This window comes from Schistosoma haematobium, chromosome 1, assembly GCF_000699445.3.
Source record: "Schistosoma haematobium chromosome 1, whole genome shotgun sequence".
Classification (NCBI taxonomy): Eukaryota; Metazoa; Platyhelminthes; class Trematoda; order Strigeidida; family Schistosomatidae; genus Schistosoma; species Schistosoma haematobium.
The window spans coordinates 12,523,109-12,540,692 of record NC_067196.1 but is presented as its reverse complement, the minus strand read 5'-3'; the positions used below and the strand labels follow the sequence as shown (position 1 = coordinate 12,540,692).

The 17,584-nt window shown below is 35.7% G+C and overlaps 2 protein-coding genes across 2 annotated transcripts in view; one reads left to right on the top strand and one right to left on the bottom strand.

The window, feature by feature from the left end:
* Positions 1–1,348: 1,348 nt before the first annotated feature.
* SSNA1_1 (Sjoegren syndrome nuclear autoantigen 1) lies at positions 1,349–10,135 on the top strand. Its single transcript, XM_051210320.1, has 4 exons — positions 1,349–1,559; positions 1,596–1,795; positions 1,831–2,634; positions 9,909–10,135. The coding sequence occupies exons 1-3, from the start codon at positions 1,508–1,510 to the stop codon at positions 1,918–1,920; spliced, it is 342 nt and encodes a 113-aa protein (XP_051073158.1). The 5' UTR covers positions 1,349–1,507; the 3' UTR covers positions 1,921–2,634; positions 9,909–10,135.
* Positions 4,472–17,584, bottom strand: part of EMC1 (DUF1620 super) — a 43,439-nt gene continuing 30,326 nt past the window's right edge. The window contains exons 17-22 of the mRNA XM_051210307.1: positions 15,999–16,233; positions 15,127–15,353; positions 13,507–13,882; positions 10,808–10,892; positions 8,593–8,741; positions 4,472–7,505 (exon numbers count right to left, since the gene is read on the bottom strand). Coding sequence (XP_051073157.1) covers positions 7,345–7,505; positions 8,593–8,741; positions 10,808–10,892; positions 13,507–13,882; positions 15,127–15,353; positions 15,999–16,233 — 1,233 coding nt within the window. The 3' untranslated portion in view covers positions 4,472–7,344. The remainder of the gene's footprint in view (positions 7,506–8,592; positions 8,742–10,807; positions 10,893–13,506; positions 13,883–15,126; positions 15,354–15,998; positions 16,234–17,584) is intronic.

Genomic DNA, 17,584 nt, shown 5'->3' with positions numbered 1-17,584 from the left:
AATCTTACTAATCTTGCATATCACCATATAAATGTCATATATCAGCTTAAACTCATCCATGTATATGTCAGGTTCTACGTTCTGTGGGAATGACTGGCTAGGTCGGTTAACTTCAGATCCTAATCGTGAATGATGTTCTCACATTTAATGGTCATGCCTGCAATACATTTTTTCACCATAATTGTTATGACCAATCGATTGGCCACCAAGTAACAGGATTACAGCTAGTTCCAGTAACTTCACTTTCTTTCAGGCCATGGAATGTCCTAGTACGGTCAGTATTGGGGCCTCTTCTTTTCTTGATTTGTATAAATGATTTTCCACAATAGGTATCGTCTGCCTTATTACTTTTGGCCGACGATGTGCAACTTTGGAGAGGGGGAGAAATACTCAACCATGAGAATATACTGGCACTTCTGGAGGATCTGACTCGGCTTCAAAGTTGGGGAGATGGCAATGGATTTACGTTTAACACTTTAAAGTGTAAAGTAGTCCATCTGAGACAAGTTGCGGACTACAGATACAACGTAGGAGACTCCTGTACAGAAGTCTCCCACGTTGAAAAATGTTTAGGAGTGCTGGTACCCTACGGTTTGAAGTTTTACTTTAACTGTGACAAAAATATCTTTCGGGCAAACATTATACCGGTCACATTGAAGCGTATTTTTGTCCAGTTCGACGGGAGAACTTTCCACATAATCTTCAATAGTCTCATTTGTCCCCATCTAGAGTTCGGAAACCTAGTATTTCCGGCCTTACTCCAAAAAGGATAAGGATACTTTGGAGCGTATCCAACAATGAGACATGAAATCAGTTGGGCGACTCAAATCCAAGACTTATTAAGAGCGCCTCCATTCACTAAACATTTGCCTATTGAATTATAGGCGTCTTATAGGTGGTCTTCTAATGACTTACAATATCTTTAACACTTTAACATACTTAAGTTTAGCTCCAACACAAACCTAAAAGGTAACACCCAGAAACTGGAGACGCAACACAGCAGAATGGACTGTAGACACAACTTCCACTCCTTAAAAGTTGTCAAATGCTGAAATTTGCTGTCTGCTGAGCTAGTCAAAGCGACTCCCCAGGAGCCCTTTAAGAGGAAACTTGACCTATACTTAAGGACTTAGGATAATATCTCACCATGATATACCCATTTCTTTTTCCTCTATCATCGTTAATATGCCAAGGTTCCTGCCTGGAGGTATTGGTGATCCACTGCTACTAGACAAGGAAGCCGATTAAACGAAAGCTTCTTCTATCCAATCCACAACCATTTGAACTTAGGTAAACATATATTCTTTAACACCAGACACAATCCTCAAATAAATATTGAAAATATTTGGATTAGTACATTTAGTGAATTCACAACACCCACTGGACAATTTGAGGATCAAGAACGCCGCCTTATCCTCAAATACATAATACCAGTTTGTGGGAAAGATATTGGATATTGAGAAACATTAGCACGGATCCTAGCACCAAAAGCACAACAATTTCGAAAATGGCACATGACGCACAAATTCTTCAGCAACACAACACTGAACTTGTAAAACGTAATATCAATTTTCTGAATGCTTGATATAGTTAAGTGATAGAAGATTTGTGTCAGAAAAGAGATCAGTTACAGAAAGCAATTATTGAGGAAGATGATGAAAAAAACCGTCTACAGCATGACATGAGGATTATTTCGGAGAAACTTGCGAAAATAAATGATTCACTAAGCAAGAAGCTAGTCGTTCGAAATTCTTATGATAAGGCAATTGCCGAATCACAACAAGCCTACTCGAAAGTATTATGTAATCATAATACGTATGAATTTTATAGTTATTAGAAAACTCTTATGGGTTGCTGAATATCTTGAAATGCAATCAAGAAAAAATGAAAGATAAGTTCGCTAAAACATGTAATTCCTAACATCTAAAGATAAGACTCGATTGCTACTATCTAACCTTACAAACGGTTTTTTAAGCCAATCAATTCCTTACAGTATATTAAAATGCTGATACACATAGATTATCTGGTTCATGGTCTACAAAATAATGTCTGAGACATTTTTTATTCGTCCCCATAGACTATATCTCTGTAACAGGGTATTTTTATTAAACAGTTAGTCTTCAGTCTGCATTAAAATAACTAATGTTTGTCAATTCGTCTTGTTATTTATTTTTACTATTCAAAGGTCTAGGTGATCTGTGTTTTAGACAAGTGTCCTCATCTGGCTTTTCCTCAGAAACAATTAAATAAAGTAGAAGCTCACAACGCATCGACTTTGTCGACGACAACAAGGATCTGGACCGTCTAAGTGCTACATATTATAACCATTAATTCAGGTCAACTGGGCTATTATCTTCATTCTAAGAGACTGATCACACACATCAAAGTAACTAAAACGATGCATAATCAGAAGCCCGAAATTAGCTCTAGTCTTAGAATGTTCAATGTGTATCTGCAATTATTCACCCATCTTTAAATCTCCGATAAATAACAATCTAAATAAGAAGTTAATTGACCGTCAAAGATTACTTGCTTTATCAATTATGATTGCCTGTTTTGACTACATCAAGAAGTTATCTGATCACAACCTTTATGCGTTGATCAGCAGAAATCAGTAACCTTAACATTGCTCAAGTAAGCATGACGTTTTCGGTAAGAATATGAATAATTACGTCAATATATGAGAATATGGAGAGCGAAAAGCACTTGTCATTTCAGAAATTTGGCTTTCACGACCACGATTGTGTTTAAAGTGTGGATATTATTAAAGCAGTTTGTCACTATATTTTTAATCACAATAAATCATGGTATTTCACTCATGTTGATCAGATATTCACACTACGTCAGGTTCTAGAACACAGACACACATTCAGACGCCCCACAATGGTAGTATTTCTCGACCTTAAGGCGGCATTCGACTCTGTTGATTGTGAGGTTCTATGGCAGTGTTTGTCACTGAAAGGAGTACCAAAGAAGTACATTAACCTGATAAAGGCTCTCTACTCGAACACAACTGGTAGAGTGAGAGCTTATGGCGAATTGTCATCAGAATTGATCACCTCAAGTGGTGTTCGTCAGGCCTGTCCACTCTCCCCATTCTTGTTCAACTTTGTGGTTGACGTACTTTTAGAGATAACACTTTCCTCGTCTAGATTTCCAGTGGTTGAACTTCTACCGGGAGGTTCACTTGTTGACTTAGAATATGCTGATAACATAGTTTTATTTGGTGAAGACGCTGACAAAATGCAGAGTCTTCTGACCACTCTAAGCAACAATGTAAGCATGTTCGGGATGCGATTCTCTCCCTCGAAATGCAAAATGTTGCTTCAGGATTGGGTTACATCGACACCCGAACTAGTGATAGGGAGTGAAGTAGTTGAGTGTGTCGACCGCTTCACTTGTCTTGGAAGTCTCATCAGACCTTGTGGTTTAGTGTGTGACGAAATCTCAGCACGGATACAGAAGGCTCGACTAGCTTTTACCAACTTGCGTCATTTATGGCGTAGGCGAGATATCCGTCTATCAACCAAAGGACGTGTTTACTGCACAGCAGTTCGTTCCGTCCTACTTTATGGCAGTGAAACATGGCCGGTAAGAGTAGAGGATATCCGTAGGTTACTAGTATTTGATCATAGGTGTCTTCGAAACATTGCTCGTATATCCTGGGACCATCGAGTAAGTAACACAGTTGTTAGGAAACGGGTACGAGGTAAAGATGGCAAATCAATTGATGACGTAGTGAAACTTCATCAGTTGAGATGGCTGGGACATGTGTTACGTATGCCCAACGACCGACTGCCTCGACGTGCGATGTTCAGTGGTATAGGAGTAGGTTGGAAGAAAGCTAGGGGCGGCCAAACCAAAACATGGCACAAGTCCATAAAGTCACTGACAAGTGGACTGAGTCATGTTGGTAGGTGTAGACTACCTGGTTGGGGACCGCGAGATGACAGCAACCGATGGTTAGAGACCCTGAATGACATGGCTCAAAATCGTTTGCAATGGCGCAGGTGCATCCACTCTCTGTGTTCTCCCAAATTCTAATCTTCTGAATTCTTCATGTCCCTTTTTTCCTCTTTCCAAATTTATTTCACTGGATTATACTCTTTAAATAACATCTCCAAACCCTAATCTTCCCGATTACTGCTTATATTCTTATTACCTCTACCACTACGGGATTTGAATCGACAAGTGCATCTCTGTGCTAATGTGGTGTGGCAACTCGAACTGATGTACGTACGTACGAAGTTCTACGTTGTTACTGACTGACATGTTGACCAAAGAACACGTCAACTGGCGTACGTAATATCTTCAAGTGCAGTTATATAAAAACTTAGTTGTCTTCTGTTTGTTTGTAGACACCAAGAGGGCTTTACCCCACACTTGTTCTTCGTGCAGCAATACAAAGAAAATTTAACTAACTTAGAAAAATACCTACGGAGGAATAATAATAAGACATTGAGTTAGTTTTAGGGTTTATTGCTTTAAAGCAGGTAGTCCAAACACACGAGATACTATGATAGAGAATAAGTGACACCTCGTACCAACGAACACGAAGGACAAAAGTTGCCAGGTGCAGTTTCGGTGGTTTGTGTTCCCATACAGTAATCAGTATCACCCATTTACTTTAGATAGGATATGTTCATCACAAACTCTGTAAGGGCTGTTTTCAAAATGTTACAGATAAAAGCTGGGCAACACTGTGTAATCGCTGTCAGTTTGTAACAATGAAGAGTAGGGGATGTATATTGCCATCTTCCCAAAAAAAGTTTTGTAAACGAATTCTTCAGATAATCACACTTCTGTTGTAGACAACTTCAAGATAGTACTGCGCAATAAATCGGAAATAGCTACAAAGTCCGAAATACTGTTATTGAACCTCAATAACCATTACAGTCCTCAGTCATTTAGAGATGAAGATGTAATAAACATATCTACCCCTCTTCCACATAAGTCTACCTACTAATTAGTGGACATAAGATGAGAAGTCAAACTTTAGATGTGAGGAAGTGGCAGAAATACAGCCTGACGACTGTGAAATAGTGGGAAGACTCATTTTTAAAATATTTTGATCCGCAGCAAAAAAAACACATTCGGCCTGCATCATATTTTCATATGAGCCAAATAGTTAAATGATCACGATAATTTACTCAGTATCACAGGTACAATTTACAAAAGAAATCTTCAGTTGGTATGTCTTGTAAACCGCTGATTTCCACTGTACTAAGAAATATGAAAATGGTGTGAAATCACATAAAGCTGTCTTTAATACAAAAAGGATCCTGTTGCACTTGAGCTATTTTTTATGTGTAATGCTTGCATTCTTCAGATACTGTAATCTGAAAAGTCCAGCTTTGCGAAGTACTTCTCCCTATTTAGTTTTGCGAATAAGTCTTCCGGTAAGGGCGAAAAGTACTGGTGAGCTTCTAGTGCTTCGTATAGTCCTGTCGAATAATCTGAACATAGTCGGATGCTCCCATAAGGGTGTCCCTGTGTACACTGGACCGCCTGCAACGATGAGCAACTGCACTGCTGGGCTATGATCTCAAGATAAAGTATACACCAACAACGGATTTCGGACAGACGTATGCCCTTTCAAGATTAATTGGCTTCTGTACAAAACGAGCTGCTTGCAGAAGCTGAAGTTCACAGTGTTGACAGACGCAGTTATAGGACTGCCGGTCACGTTCGAAGCCATTAAAGCTAGTGAAAAGGATAATACACTGAGGACCGTTCGCCGTTGTATACTTAACTAGCGGCGTTCACTTCGACGAGACTTTCTGGGAACTGTCGATTTGTGCACCATGTTTGACCACCGTATTGTTATTCTCAGAATTATTCGACAGCAAGTTCTAAAACAGTTCCACAGTGGGAACCGGGAATAAGTAAGATGAAGTCACTGACTCGGAGTTACGCATACTGGCCGTCAATGGACTTTGATATAGAACAAAAGTGTCGTAGCTGTTGGTCCTGTCTAGAAGTCGCAAAGAATCTCATGGTCGAAACCCGACGGGCCTTGGCAAATACACGCTAATTTCGTTAATCCAATACACGGCAGAAACTAGTTGGCTGTTATGGATGCTTTCACGAAGTGGCCGGAATTATACGATATGCCGAACGTGACGTCAGAGGACACAACAGATTGTCAAGGTTTTTGTTTAGTGTTTCCAGAGATCTTAATAAATGACAATGGCACTCAGTTCAAGTCATCCTCTTTCAAACGGTTCTGCAGTGAAAATGGGATCACGCATCACGGTCTCCTTCGTATCACCCGTAATCGAATGACCAAGTAGAAAGATTTGTGGGTACGATAAAAAGGACTCTGATAAAATGAAGATGAGGTGTTCTAGTTCGTGTCCTGCAAAGTCACACCCAATCTGAAAGTGCCGGGAAGTTCGGACAACCTTTACTATGTTGCCACCCAGGACGACGAATAAACTCACAAACGAATATTAGACGGTCAATCGCAGCTTTCAGGTGGGCGAAAGGGCACTTATCAAGGTAATAGAAAGTGGGAACCGGGTGTCATTGAATGTCAGGTTGAAAAAATACTGTATTTAGTTCGCACAAGTTTCGGGACCTCTACAAGACGTGTCAATTAAATCTAAAGGGATAGTAGATTAACGATTACACAAAGATGACGTTTCAAATGCATGTTCACTTATTTAAAAAAGACCTGAGGAGAACAAAAGCCGAAGACATAGGTGACGAAAGGGCGAAACAGTACAACCTTCAAGAGGAGTGTGATTGAGAAGTCTCAAGTGAACCCAAGCGGAAAGATTTACATAAGACACTTTAAAGAGGGGAGGTGTGGAAACGGCTCCCGGTGAACTCAAGTTCCGAAAAAACCGGAGACAGTCCATCTAATCATCGTTTAGAAGAGCATTCCAGAATCTTGACGTGTAGCTTCCTCATTAGACAAATGCTAAAAACCACTTTGTGTGGATTGGATGATTGTTATGATTTCATTTTACTAAAAGCTATGAATACCCAAGTGTTTTTGTACCATATTTGACAGTGGTTGGAATGAGATTTCTTTCCACTGGTCTTCTGTCTTTTAACTTGCGACTTAGATGGTTCAAGCGTTCTAGTGCTTAAGTTGTTCAATGTAGAGCGAAAATTCAAGATCTGGATATAACAAAAACCATTAACTGAACAGAATTCATATGAATGAGAACACATTGATTTATACATACATAACATTGACAAAAGTATACAAAATATTACAAATGTAAAGAAGAATTATACTGGTCAAATAAATCATACATAGATGAAAAAACTATTTTTCATAAGCATACAAAAAGAAAAAACAAAAAAATCAAATAAATCTACATGAACTAGAAATTAAGCCCAAGCTCTAAGAATTGCCCGTCTTGTGGCTAAACGACATGATACGATGGAAGCAATTATCATTCCTAATGTGACAGTAGCTATTGCAGTATAATCGAAATCTTCTTTAAGTAAATCATATGTTTGTGAAGGTGATATTCGAGTGAAAAACAAATCTGAAATATGAGAAAGAAAACAATATTGAATAAGGGAGTTCAAATTGAGAAGTTTCCCAACATCATCGTCACCGTCATGTTATAATGAAGAAAAAATAGACAAATTTTGTATAAGAATAATCATCGATGGTCGCCAGTAGTCTACAGTGAGGCTAAGTTTTGAACGATAGGTGGGATTTAAGGTAAACTTATAGAAAGATCTTGTACAATGTTTCAGTCGGAATTTCAAAAGATTATGTATGTAAGGTGGGATGAGGAATGCAAATTTGCATGTAATTCGTATCCTGTTGAATTTTTTCAACCAACATACACAAGTTAACGTTGTGTTAATTTAAAACACACTAACGTACCACTACTAGTATTCAGTCAATCAGTAAGCTACAACGTAGGACCAGGTACATATATACATCGGTCAACGTTGCCGCACTTCATTAGCGCAAGATGATCACCAAATTGATAGAAGTGGTTACTTCAATGGTAGTAAAAAATTGCATATAAGGATATGATACAGAGTAAGAGAACTGGTTCGCAGAAAGAAAAGTATGAAGTAATTTTAATCTCACTGTTAGTTTAAGGACAGACAAAAAGTGTATACACCTACATCATTGTGACCGATTCTGATACATGTCATCCGGATCTCCAACCAATGACTAAGATAATAGCGCGGACACCAAACTAGTAGTCTGTATCTACCAACATGGCTCAGACCAGAAGTTAGTGACTTTATGAACTGATGCCATGTTTTGGCCTGGTTGCCACTAACTTTCTTTTATTCGCCTTTAACACTAAACCTCATTGCGCGCCGTGGTAGTTGGGCATGCGTAATATGTGGCACAGCCATCTCAGTCGATCTACCTACCTATATTAGTAGTAATAAGATTAAGGACATGCTAACGAAACTCATTTACACAAGAGATTAGACCTGATTCATTACAAGCAAACTCTTCACATCAAGTGTCACTCTACAAATTCAACAGTTTAATTATATAGCTAAAACAAAATTAAACGTTTTCAATTAGTATAAAAGTGGAAGGAGAACACTTACAAAAAAAGCTACCGACTTACTAAGAATATATTTCATACTTACCTAATCCGTATGCAAATACTAATCCCGTGGACTCTAAACCGGTAGGTGCTGTACGAATAGCTCGAATTCGCATAATTGACTGATTATATGTAATCATAGCTTGATCGGAAAATGGTAGCACAGGAGCATAAGGGTGAACACCTTCTTCCCTGGAACATTAAAAAAAAAATTAGCATTTACAAAAAGGGCATTAAATTCAATACGTACTCTCGTATTGTCACGTTATTAATGAATTTTGATGTTGCGTTATCACCCTTTCAGAAAATACATAATCATTTTAATCACTAAAAGGAGTACAGTCACGTAATAGGGAAAGAAAGCTATGAATAATGAAAAGATCAAGAACAAAGATTCTAGCAGAATAGCATGAATTCATTTTATTTCGTAGGTTATCATCAGCTGCTTACAACCTGTGATATTTAAAAATCATAACTGCATAATGGATTTAAATTGCTTACTGAATATTGTAAATATATACCTAATGTGAAAGAATATTCTACAACATTAATTGTGACAACAGTTCAAAAATGGGTTAGAAACAATTGACTACACAATGAATAAACATTGATAGGAATATAGTGATTAGAGTTCAGTTGAAGGATTATTAATTTGAAAGATAGTTGAAAAAATAAAATAGAATCAATGATGTAATAAATGCAACAGAAAAAAGAAAAAAATTTTAAGGTTCAGTGAAGGAATATTTGTCACCAGGGCAAGGAAAGATTAACCACCGTCTGGTTTTGAATACATAGGTCAGGTTTTTGACGCCTGATGGCAATGGCTTCAGCAAACTTCAGAAGACTGGAGTTTGGCTGCTTACTTATCACCCTAAAGGATTGTAAGGTATCTACTTGATGTCCTGTATCAAAGAGATGTTTGGTGATTGCACTGTTCAGAGTCTTTCTTTCCCTTGTTCTAAGACTTTTTGGAACATGTTCAAAGAATCTAAGATATGCTCTTCTTTCAGTTCGGCCGATGTAGCTGCTTTGGCAGGTACACGTAAGTTTATAAATACAGTTGGCGGTAACATGAAAGGGTTGCTTGTCGATCTTTGATTGGGTTATTGAACATGTTGTTTTATAGAGAATTAAAAGTTTAGCAGCCGGATAAGTTCTGGCTAGCGCTGTATTCAGTCTCTTGTTGATAATTTGTGCGACGTCATCACCTTTAAAGTTAAGATTTATATATACTGGCTTTTTATTCACCATAGTTATTTCCGTCTTCTTTTCTTTGGGCCTTTTATATTTGTCAATAAACTTTTGTGGATAAAAGTTATCTTTTAGACATTTTCCTACGTTCATTAATTCTTCTTCCAGTTTGTCGGTGGTGCATATCTTTTGTGCCCTGTAAAAGTGTTTTAACCAACGCCTTCTTGTAACTAATTGGACAAAAACTATTGAAATTCAGGTAGAGGCCATTCCAATTACTTTTTCTATGAATTGAACGTTGGACTGTCTCGTCTCCCCTGCGTTTTATGGCAACATCAAGAAAGTGGAACATATCGTTCTGTTTGTACTCCATGGTAAAATGTATGTTATTATGAGCGTTATTGAAGAGTTTGAGCAGGCGGATTGCATGTTGTTTATTATTACAGATAATAAATGTGTCGTCCACATATCTGGAGTATTCCGTTGTTTCACTAATTGCCTGTTTAAGTATCGTGTTTTCAAGATACCCCATAAAAATATCTGCCATAATTGGACCTAGTGGACCACCCATTGCTACGCCATCGACTTGGCGATATATGGTGTCGTTAAATTGGAATTGAACATCTGTTTTTTGAATTCTGGGGCTGGTAAAGGTAGCTATGAATAAGACGTTTTGCTATGAAGTATTTAACCGATTATAAGTAGATACTTAGAAGGGTTATTAGAAGGTAACAAAGCAGTTGAATATTTAAAAAAGAGAGTAATTAGTTTTTTTTAGCCGATTCATTACGAGAAATTTTTAACTTCTACGTTGTATTATTCAAATGTAGGTAGAACTTAAGCATCATCTTCAACACATGTTCTTGAATGCAATTTTAAAAACATATTTCGTAGACCCGTAGTCCTGCATCTTTAAACAAAAATCTTATTGGGAAACAAAATAAAAACGGTTGAAAATTTGATCTCAACCACTTGAACAACAACATATGGTATCGTTGAATAATACAAACCACATTATCTCCAAACTAATAACACGGCACAGTAATACAAAATTCTACAGTACTTACATTAGTTCAGATGTCATATCCAAACTACGACGGGGATCGAAAAATGATTTCGGGAGTTCAATTAGACTATTTCTCTGTAAAGCCACTGAAAAATTAAAAGAAAATTTTTCAGCGACATTATTGCGAACATATTTTTAAAAAAAGTCAAAATAAGTGAAAATCGAGAGAAAGCCTAATTCTAGGACTCAATATGCATCACCTGATTTCACAGTCTCATATTATTTAAATAAACCAGAGATACTGTCTCAGTTTGCGAATCTAGGTAACGCAAGTCGAGTCCCACTGTCATTAAAATTTCAGGTATACCTCACTGACACGTCTTTACAACTACGAAAACTAAGTCTACGGCTTCCTATCAACTTCCTCAACCATATCTCGATAAATTTTCTAGAAATAGATTAACACATCTGCTTTAAGTGTGGAAATAAATGAAGAAAAAAGGATCAGATTAACTAAACTTCATTATCAATCTGATTTTTTTGAAATATACTTGCATACCAGACTTGATATGGAATTAATCTTTGAGAATTAACAAATTTAGTGGTTTTGGCTTAAAAAAACGGAAGCAACATCCAACATAAGAAACAGGGTCAATAATCGAAGATAACATAAATTTATTCAGTAATTCTAGGAAAAGAATGAAAGTTCAAGTGTTCTCGAAAAATATATATATGAAAAGGTCACAATTATACACCATCTATCTTTCAAGCAACCTAGAGACTAAAATAAAGCTTGATTCAAGATAACTTCTTGAAATATTCTCTTCTTTAAAATACAATTTTAAGTAGATATAAATGAGTGATTTTTTTTTACTGTCAACGAAATCAAGATTTTAGTATTTTTGTAAAAAAATAAATTTACATGCATCACTCTTCAAAGTACACTATTGTTTATATTTTCCAGAGTTTATTTAAGACTAATTATATCTACTACTTTTCAACCTAATTTGAAAATATAATGCGTAAATATTAAAACTAAACTATGCTTTTAGATAACAAATAAATGGATAATGTTTAAAATGTTTAAAATAAATGATTTATATTGCAGAGGCTGAGATTGGTGTTCTGGACTTAACTGGATGGGCTAGGTGGAAAGCAGGACCAATAAGGACTCTAAACTGCTCGTACGGGTTTTACGCGTCCTTGGTCCGATCGATAATTCACTGCTCTCTAATTGGCGGTATCGTTAAGTTATGCAATAAACAAGTCACATGTTATAACAGGTACTTACAAAATATTCCCAGTCAAAATCATAATTTATGGATAATCAATGCTAAAAACAACATGATACAATGAGAATATTATGTCTTTCTGTATAACTTCATGGGAAATTTGTAGGAAAAGAAAACAAGTCACTTGCAAATTTTTTGCATGACCTAAATACTTGTCTTGAAGACATGTTACATTGGAAAATGATCTTCATGTATAAGCGCTAGAGAATATTAAATGCGAAGATTAATTTACTACTGTTGTAACACAAGGGAATATTAAAGTAAGTGTAATTCTTGAGATCAAATTACGAATTATTACATTTCTTTATTACTTGTATTTTAATCTTCCATGGAACCTATCAACTACTTCTATACAATTGATTATTTTTTTATTATTGTTGACCAATTATGTATCATTTGCTCTGTTCTCTAGCATTAACGGCATGATTGTATGTAAAGAATGACTTTTTATGTGGGGTGTGTTGTGATCTGATAATTCACATGTACGAACGAACAAGTGCTTGAGGGTGGAAGTATGGTATACCGATGGTTAATCCGAGTTACGATAGTAGCTTATAAATTTTTGGTTGAAATCTAAAGCGCAGCAAAAGATAACTTGTTTTTATTAACGATGCGAAAATAGCTAATATTCAGTTTATAGAATAGGTGAAATTGATACATATATCTTTTATGCAACCAATCGATGAATGACATTGTGCTGATGCTAAATCACAATAAACCCTTGCTCTTGATAAAATTTTCATGTTGGAGCACTTTATGTATTTGTATTTTTAGTTAAGGTTGTTTGAGTAACTTAGCAGTATTCTCCTACGCTAACTCCTAACTCCGAATCTCAACATTAGATTTCTTAAGTTTGTAAATAAAAGAATGACGAAACATCATTGTATTATAGTTGATGTAAGTTGGAGACAAAAACCTCACAGGGTTACAACCCTAAATCGTAACATTAACCCGAAATTTAATAATATAAATTTAGCCTTCTTTTATTACAATAATAAGTGATTCAACACGTTAAGGTTAATTATTCATGACAAAACTTTTTGTCACTTATTTTCTTTCCCCTAATTATTAATTGTTTCCTGATAGACAAATAAGTCTCTCAAGGTCGTCAGTACAGTTTGCTTTTACCATGTTTGAAACAGATATATTGGATGACTGGAACGTAAGAAACAAAGCTTGACTGTTGTCTTCTCTTCTTCCAACTCAGGACTGGGGATTAACAAACCGATAGAAGTTAAGCTTAGGTTAACCCCAGCTTATGGTTAATCGTGCCGCTCCGAACATATCATCGGTCAAAGCTAAGGGGTTTAAACTATAGATAGACCGAACAGGATACGCGGAGGTAGAGGAATAGTAGTCAGAATTTCAATCGGTGAATCTAGCAAATAATATCGATTAACGCCCCAGAGACAACTAAAATAATGTAGACTTTAAATAAAGAATCGAAACAAAACCCATTTTTACTCACGAATTATATTCTTAGCGGTAATTCCTCTCTCAGTAACTGAAACAGTCACTGCTCCACTACGTGGTGGAGTGTTCAGTATGTAAGATTGTTGTAGAACTTGAGGTATTAAAGAATTTTCACCAGTTGAACCACAAAAACCATCAACATCACTAGCACGAAACAAAGATGAGAAACGTGAAAAACCCGATAAATCACCAGATCCTTTTGATGAACTTGGATTAGATAACAGCCATGAAGGAATAAGATTGCTGAGAAATAATTGCCAAGGGCTTGGAATTGACTGACTAGCACATAATTCCCCGGATAATTTAGTCGGTTCATATAATTCAATAACAGTAGCTTCATTGCGTAATGATTTATGATTATAATAAGTATACTTTAAAGAAATTTGAAGGGAAAAAACATCACAACAATGTACTGGAAAAAAGTATGGATAAAAAATTTTGCATGGTATTTTAAACAAAACAGTAATATTGAAATAATAAGACATTTAAAGTTTCATCGACTAATTATAAGACGTTTCCTAACAAGATAAAACCTTCATTAGTCAAGTAAAATCACTAATTATTCACATAGTATTGCTTGTCAGAACGTGTAGCTATACATAACTGCAAACAAGTCATAATGTATAATCAGTACTGTTCGTGTTTAAGTCGTTCAGCTAGTAAGGTCCACATGTTAAAATCTTGATTTCTATTTAGGCATCCAAGCAAGGTATCAACAGCCGCTAGACAGATAAAGATGGTTCAAAGCTAAGTATATGAATACGTACTTGTGTAATGAATTATATTACTGATTTAAAAAATGGATTACATTGGTATGTAACAATTTCACATTCCGTTACCTAGATATTTTGGTGAGATAAGCCGAGAAAATTATCGATCATAGCAATAATATAACGTATAAAATTTTATAAAGCTTCTTTATACAATTTTCTTTTAATACAAAATAGTACTCCGTAAACAGGAAAACAAACTTAGCGAATTAACAAGTAGTGTCTATAAAGAACAGTGTTGTTTGTAGCTAGAGGTGGCCAAACTAAAACATCGTACCACTACACGAAGTCATTGACTATTGGACTCAATATCGTTGAATGGCGTAAGATACCTAGTTGGAGTCCATGTGGTTATCAAAACTAATGGATGACACAGCTCAGAATTGCTCACAATTAAGTAGATGCATTTTGGGATTCAGATTCTAAGAGAAGAGAAAAATGAATGCATCTCCATCATTTCAAACCCTAAGTCTCTAACTACTGATTATGATAATCAAACGAACCTAAATCAAGTAGTTTAAATCCGTTAACATGATTAAATCCAATTGTCAGTGATAGATTGGTACCAACATCTTGGTTTGGTTACCCATAGCTTACTTTCAACCTACTCCTACACCGGACAGTAACGCTTGTTAACGTCAGCAATGGTTGAATATACGTACAATATGTCTCAACTACTTCAGTTGATGTAGATTTACGTTATCAATCAACTTCTTGTATTTAATTAGTACACTATACATAAACCTAACCATTGCTCACTGGGCAGTCCCAAAAATAAACAAGCGTACAAAGGATATATTCAAAATAATATAGAATATCTGGCAAACAGTACTTGTTCAACTTACAATAATCCAATTCTCTGAATGCACTAGACTAATAGGTTCAGAACATCGACGATGTACAGCACTATACAATATTCGACCAGCTACAACATCAATTAAATAAATTACCAGAGTATTTGTATGACTGCTGATATCACCACCAATAGTAAGTACTGCAATGAGATTAGGATTTAAATATTTATAAAGAACACTTCTATCACCCAATACTCGACCAACTGAATAAATATGTTCTGAAACATAAAATAAAATAAAATTTGATGAAAACAAAAACATAAGGAAACTATGAATAGTGTAAATTTGAATTTATGACTAAATTATGATTTGACAAAAATCTAGATGTTTCAACAAGACCTAATCAGATGATGAATAACACGCTTAAAATGAACATTTTATCAATGCTAGTGAAGACACTCAATGGATTATTTGATCATGCTAAAAACTAGATTTTTGTGCAAATTGATTATTGTTGTGGGGACTTAAGCCAATGCACAACTTTTTATGCCAGAATCTACGCCGACATTCAACTGACTGATTGAGATAATCAGTGTTTAATAATTAGATAGCTAAGAGGTGAACTATGAAAAAAAAGCAGAACATTAAACAAATCTGAATCGATTATGGTCCCTATATTTCACACCGGCACATCAAAATGACATGAATAAGACACAAAATGTAATGAAGACAATGACAATACACCAACAGTAATGGAAAAACAATAATGTTAAGCTTGTAAAACTATTTACTTGGATATTTTTCCACTTAAAAAAAGTGAATAAACTCATTACTCAAATAAGAGAATGTGTAAAAAAACTCGTAAACAATGAAATGTCGTAAAAAATAAAAAGTAATTGAAATATATAAATGTAAAATCATACCAGAAGGTGGACGTGAAGCTGCAGAGACAATGATGTGCTTGTTAACCGGACTAGAATCAGGACTCAATAACATTCGCCAGACACGTGTAGCTTTTAAAGATTTACCATCTGAAGATACCGGATCTATCCGATAACCGGTAAGACGAGCTTGTTCACTTTCAATAGTAAAAATATATAAAGGCTGTGAATCCGATGATGAATATGTAGCAGCACAAGTAGATGGATAAACTTCAACCTGTAATAGTCAGATGGATTTTTCAAGATCATTGAATCAATAATTAATTATTACTGTGTAGTATTGAGATCACAAACCAACTTAAGTTAGATAACCATTAAAAACAGAAATACACGACAGCTGTTTTGTTTTAGTATAGGACTCCTCGTAAGTGAGCATCCACGACCCCACTTGGGATTGAAGCAATGACATTCAGAAATCACTGAGAATGTTAACTTTCATATATCTGGCCCAGCATCCAGTGTTATTAAACATGTACACCACTATATTATAAATTTAAAATTTATTATTTACAGAAAAAGGAAGATTGTAAAGATGACATTTGTTCATGTGAAAAACTTTACAAACAAATTACGATATTGAAAAGATTTTATTAATGAATTCAGGTATAAAAACACAGGATTTATAACAATTTTAATGAATCTACATTAGAAACGGTTTTTTTACTGCGATTTATACTAACTGTCTAGACAATCAACGGAATTGTTATCGTCAACCACTAGTTCATAAGGTCCTTCAATCCCCAAAAATGGTTTAAAGGAAAATGAAAAGCAGTAAGTCCTACCAATAACTTTATTGAGATCTAGTGGCCATAAACAAGAAGTAAATGTTAGTATGGGGTCGTGGAGACTGTTGAATTTAACTGAAATCATGAACCTATCTAAGTTATACAGCTATTGGAAATCTGGAAGTACTGGACGGCCGATTCGTCCTAGTGTGGGACTTTTCGGCAGTACTCACCTACGACCTTGCAAACGGAGATCGAACCCATGGCTCTAGAGCACTGAGCCGAGATACAAAGGCCTAGAAGTCTGACTTCAATCAACCTACATTGAGCGACCATCTTCTATTGTCTTCAGTGAGCACCTTACACCTGACACAGCAGCCTCGGTGTATCTAGCAATAATCCGTCTTAAAGGTTAACGCTACAAAACTGATAAATCTGAAAGCTTTTAGGACTAGTGATTAAAGATAGTTTACTTAGACTGATTAAAGTACTCAATACAGTTGAGCAGTTGGACATCTCTACATTTAGGTGATCGCGATCACTCAATGTAACAAACACAGAGAAATCAACTCATATCATATAACCGTTAATTAAAGCATAGAAACAGAACGTTCAGTCAATTAAGCAAATAAAGTAGAGCTGGGATCATTGTGCATCATCCCAAATTGCCATATCATATAAGTTTATCGGAATGCAATGGACAGAAGGGATATCAAGAGAGTCGAAATAATAGTAGTACTCATAACAATCAGTAAGAATTAGCATTAGAGAATACGGGAAAGTATGAAATTATATTAAGGTTGAAGATTAAGGGGGAAAAAAGAATACATGTATTTGGACAAT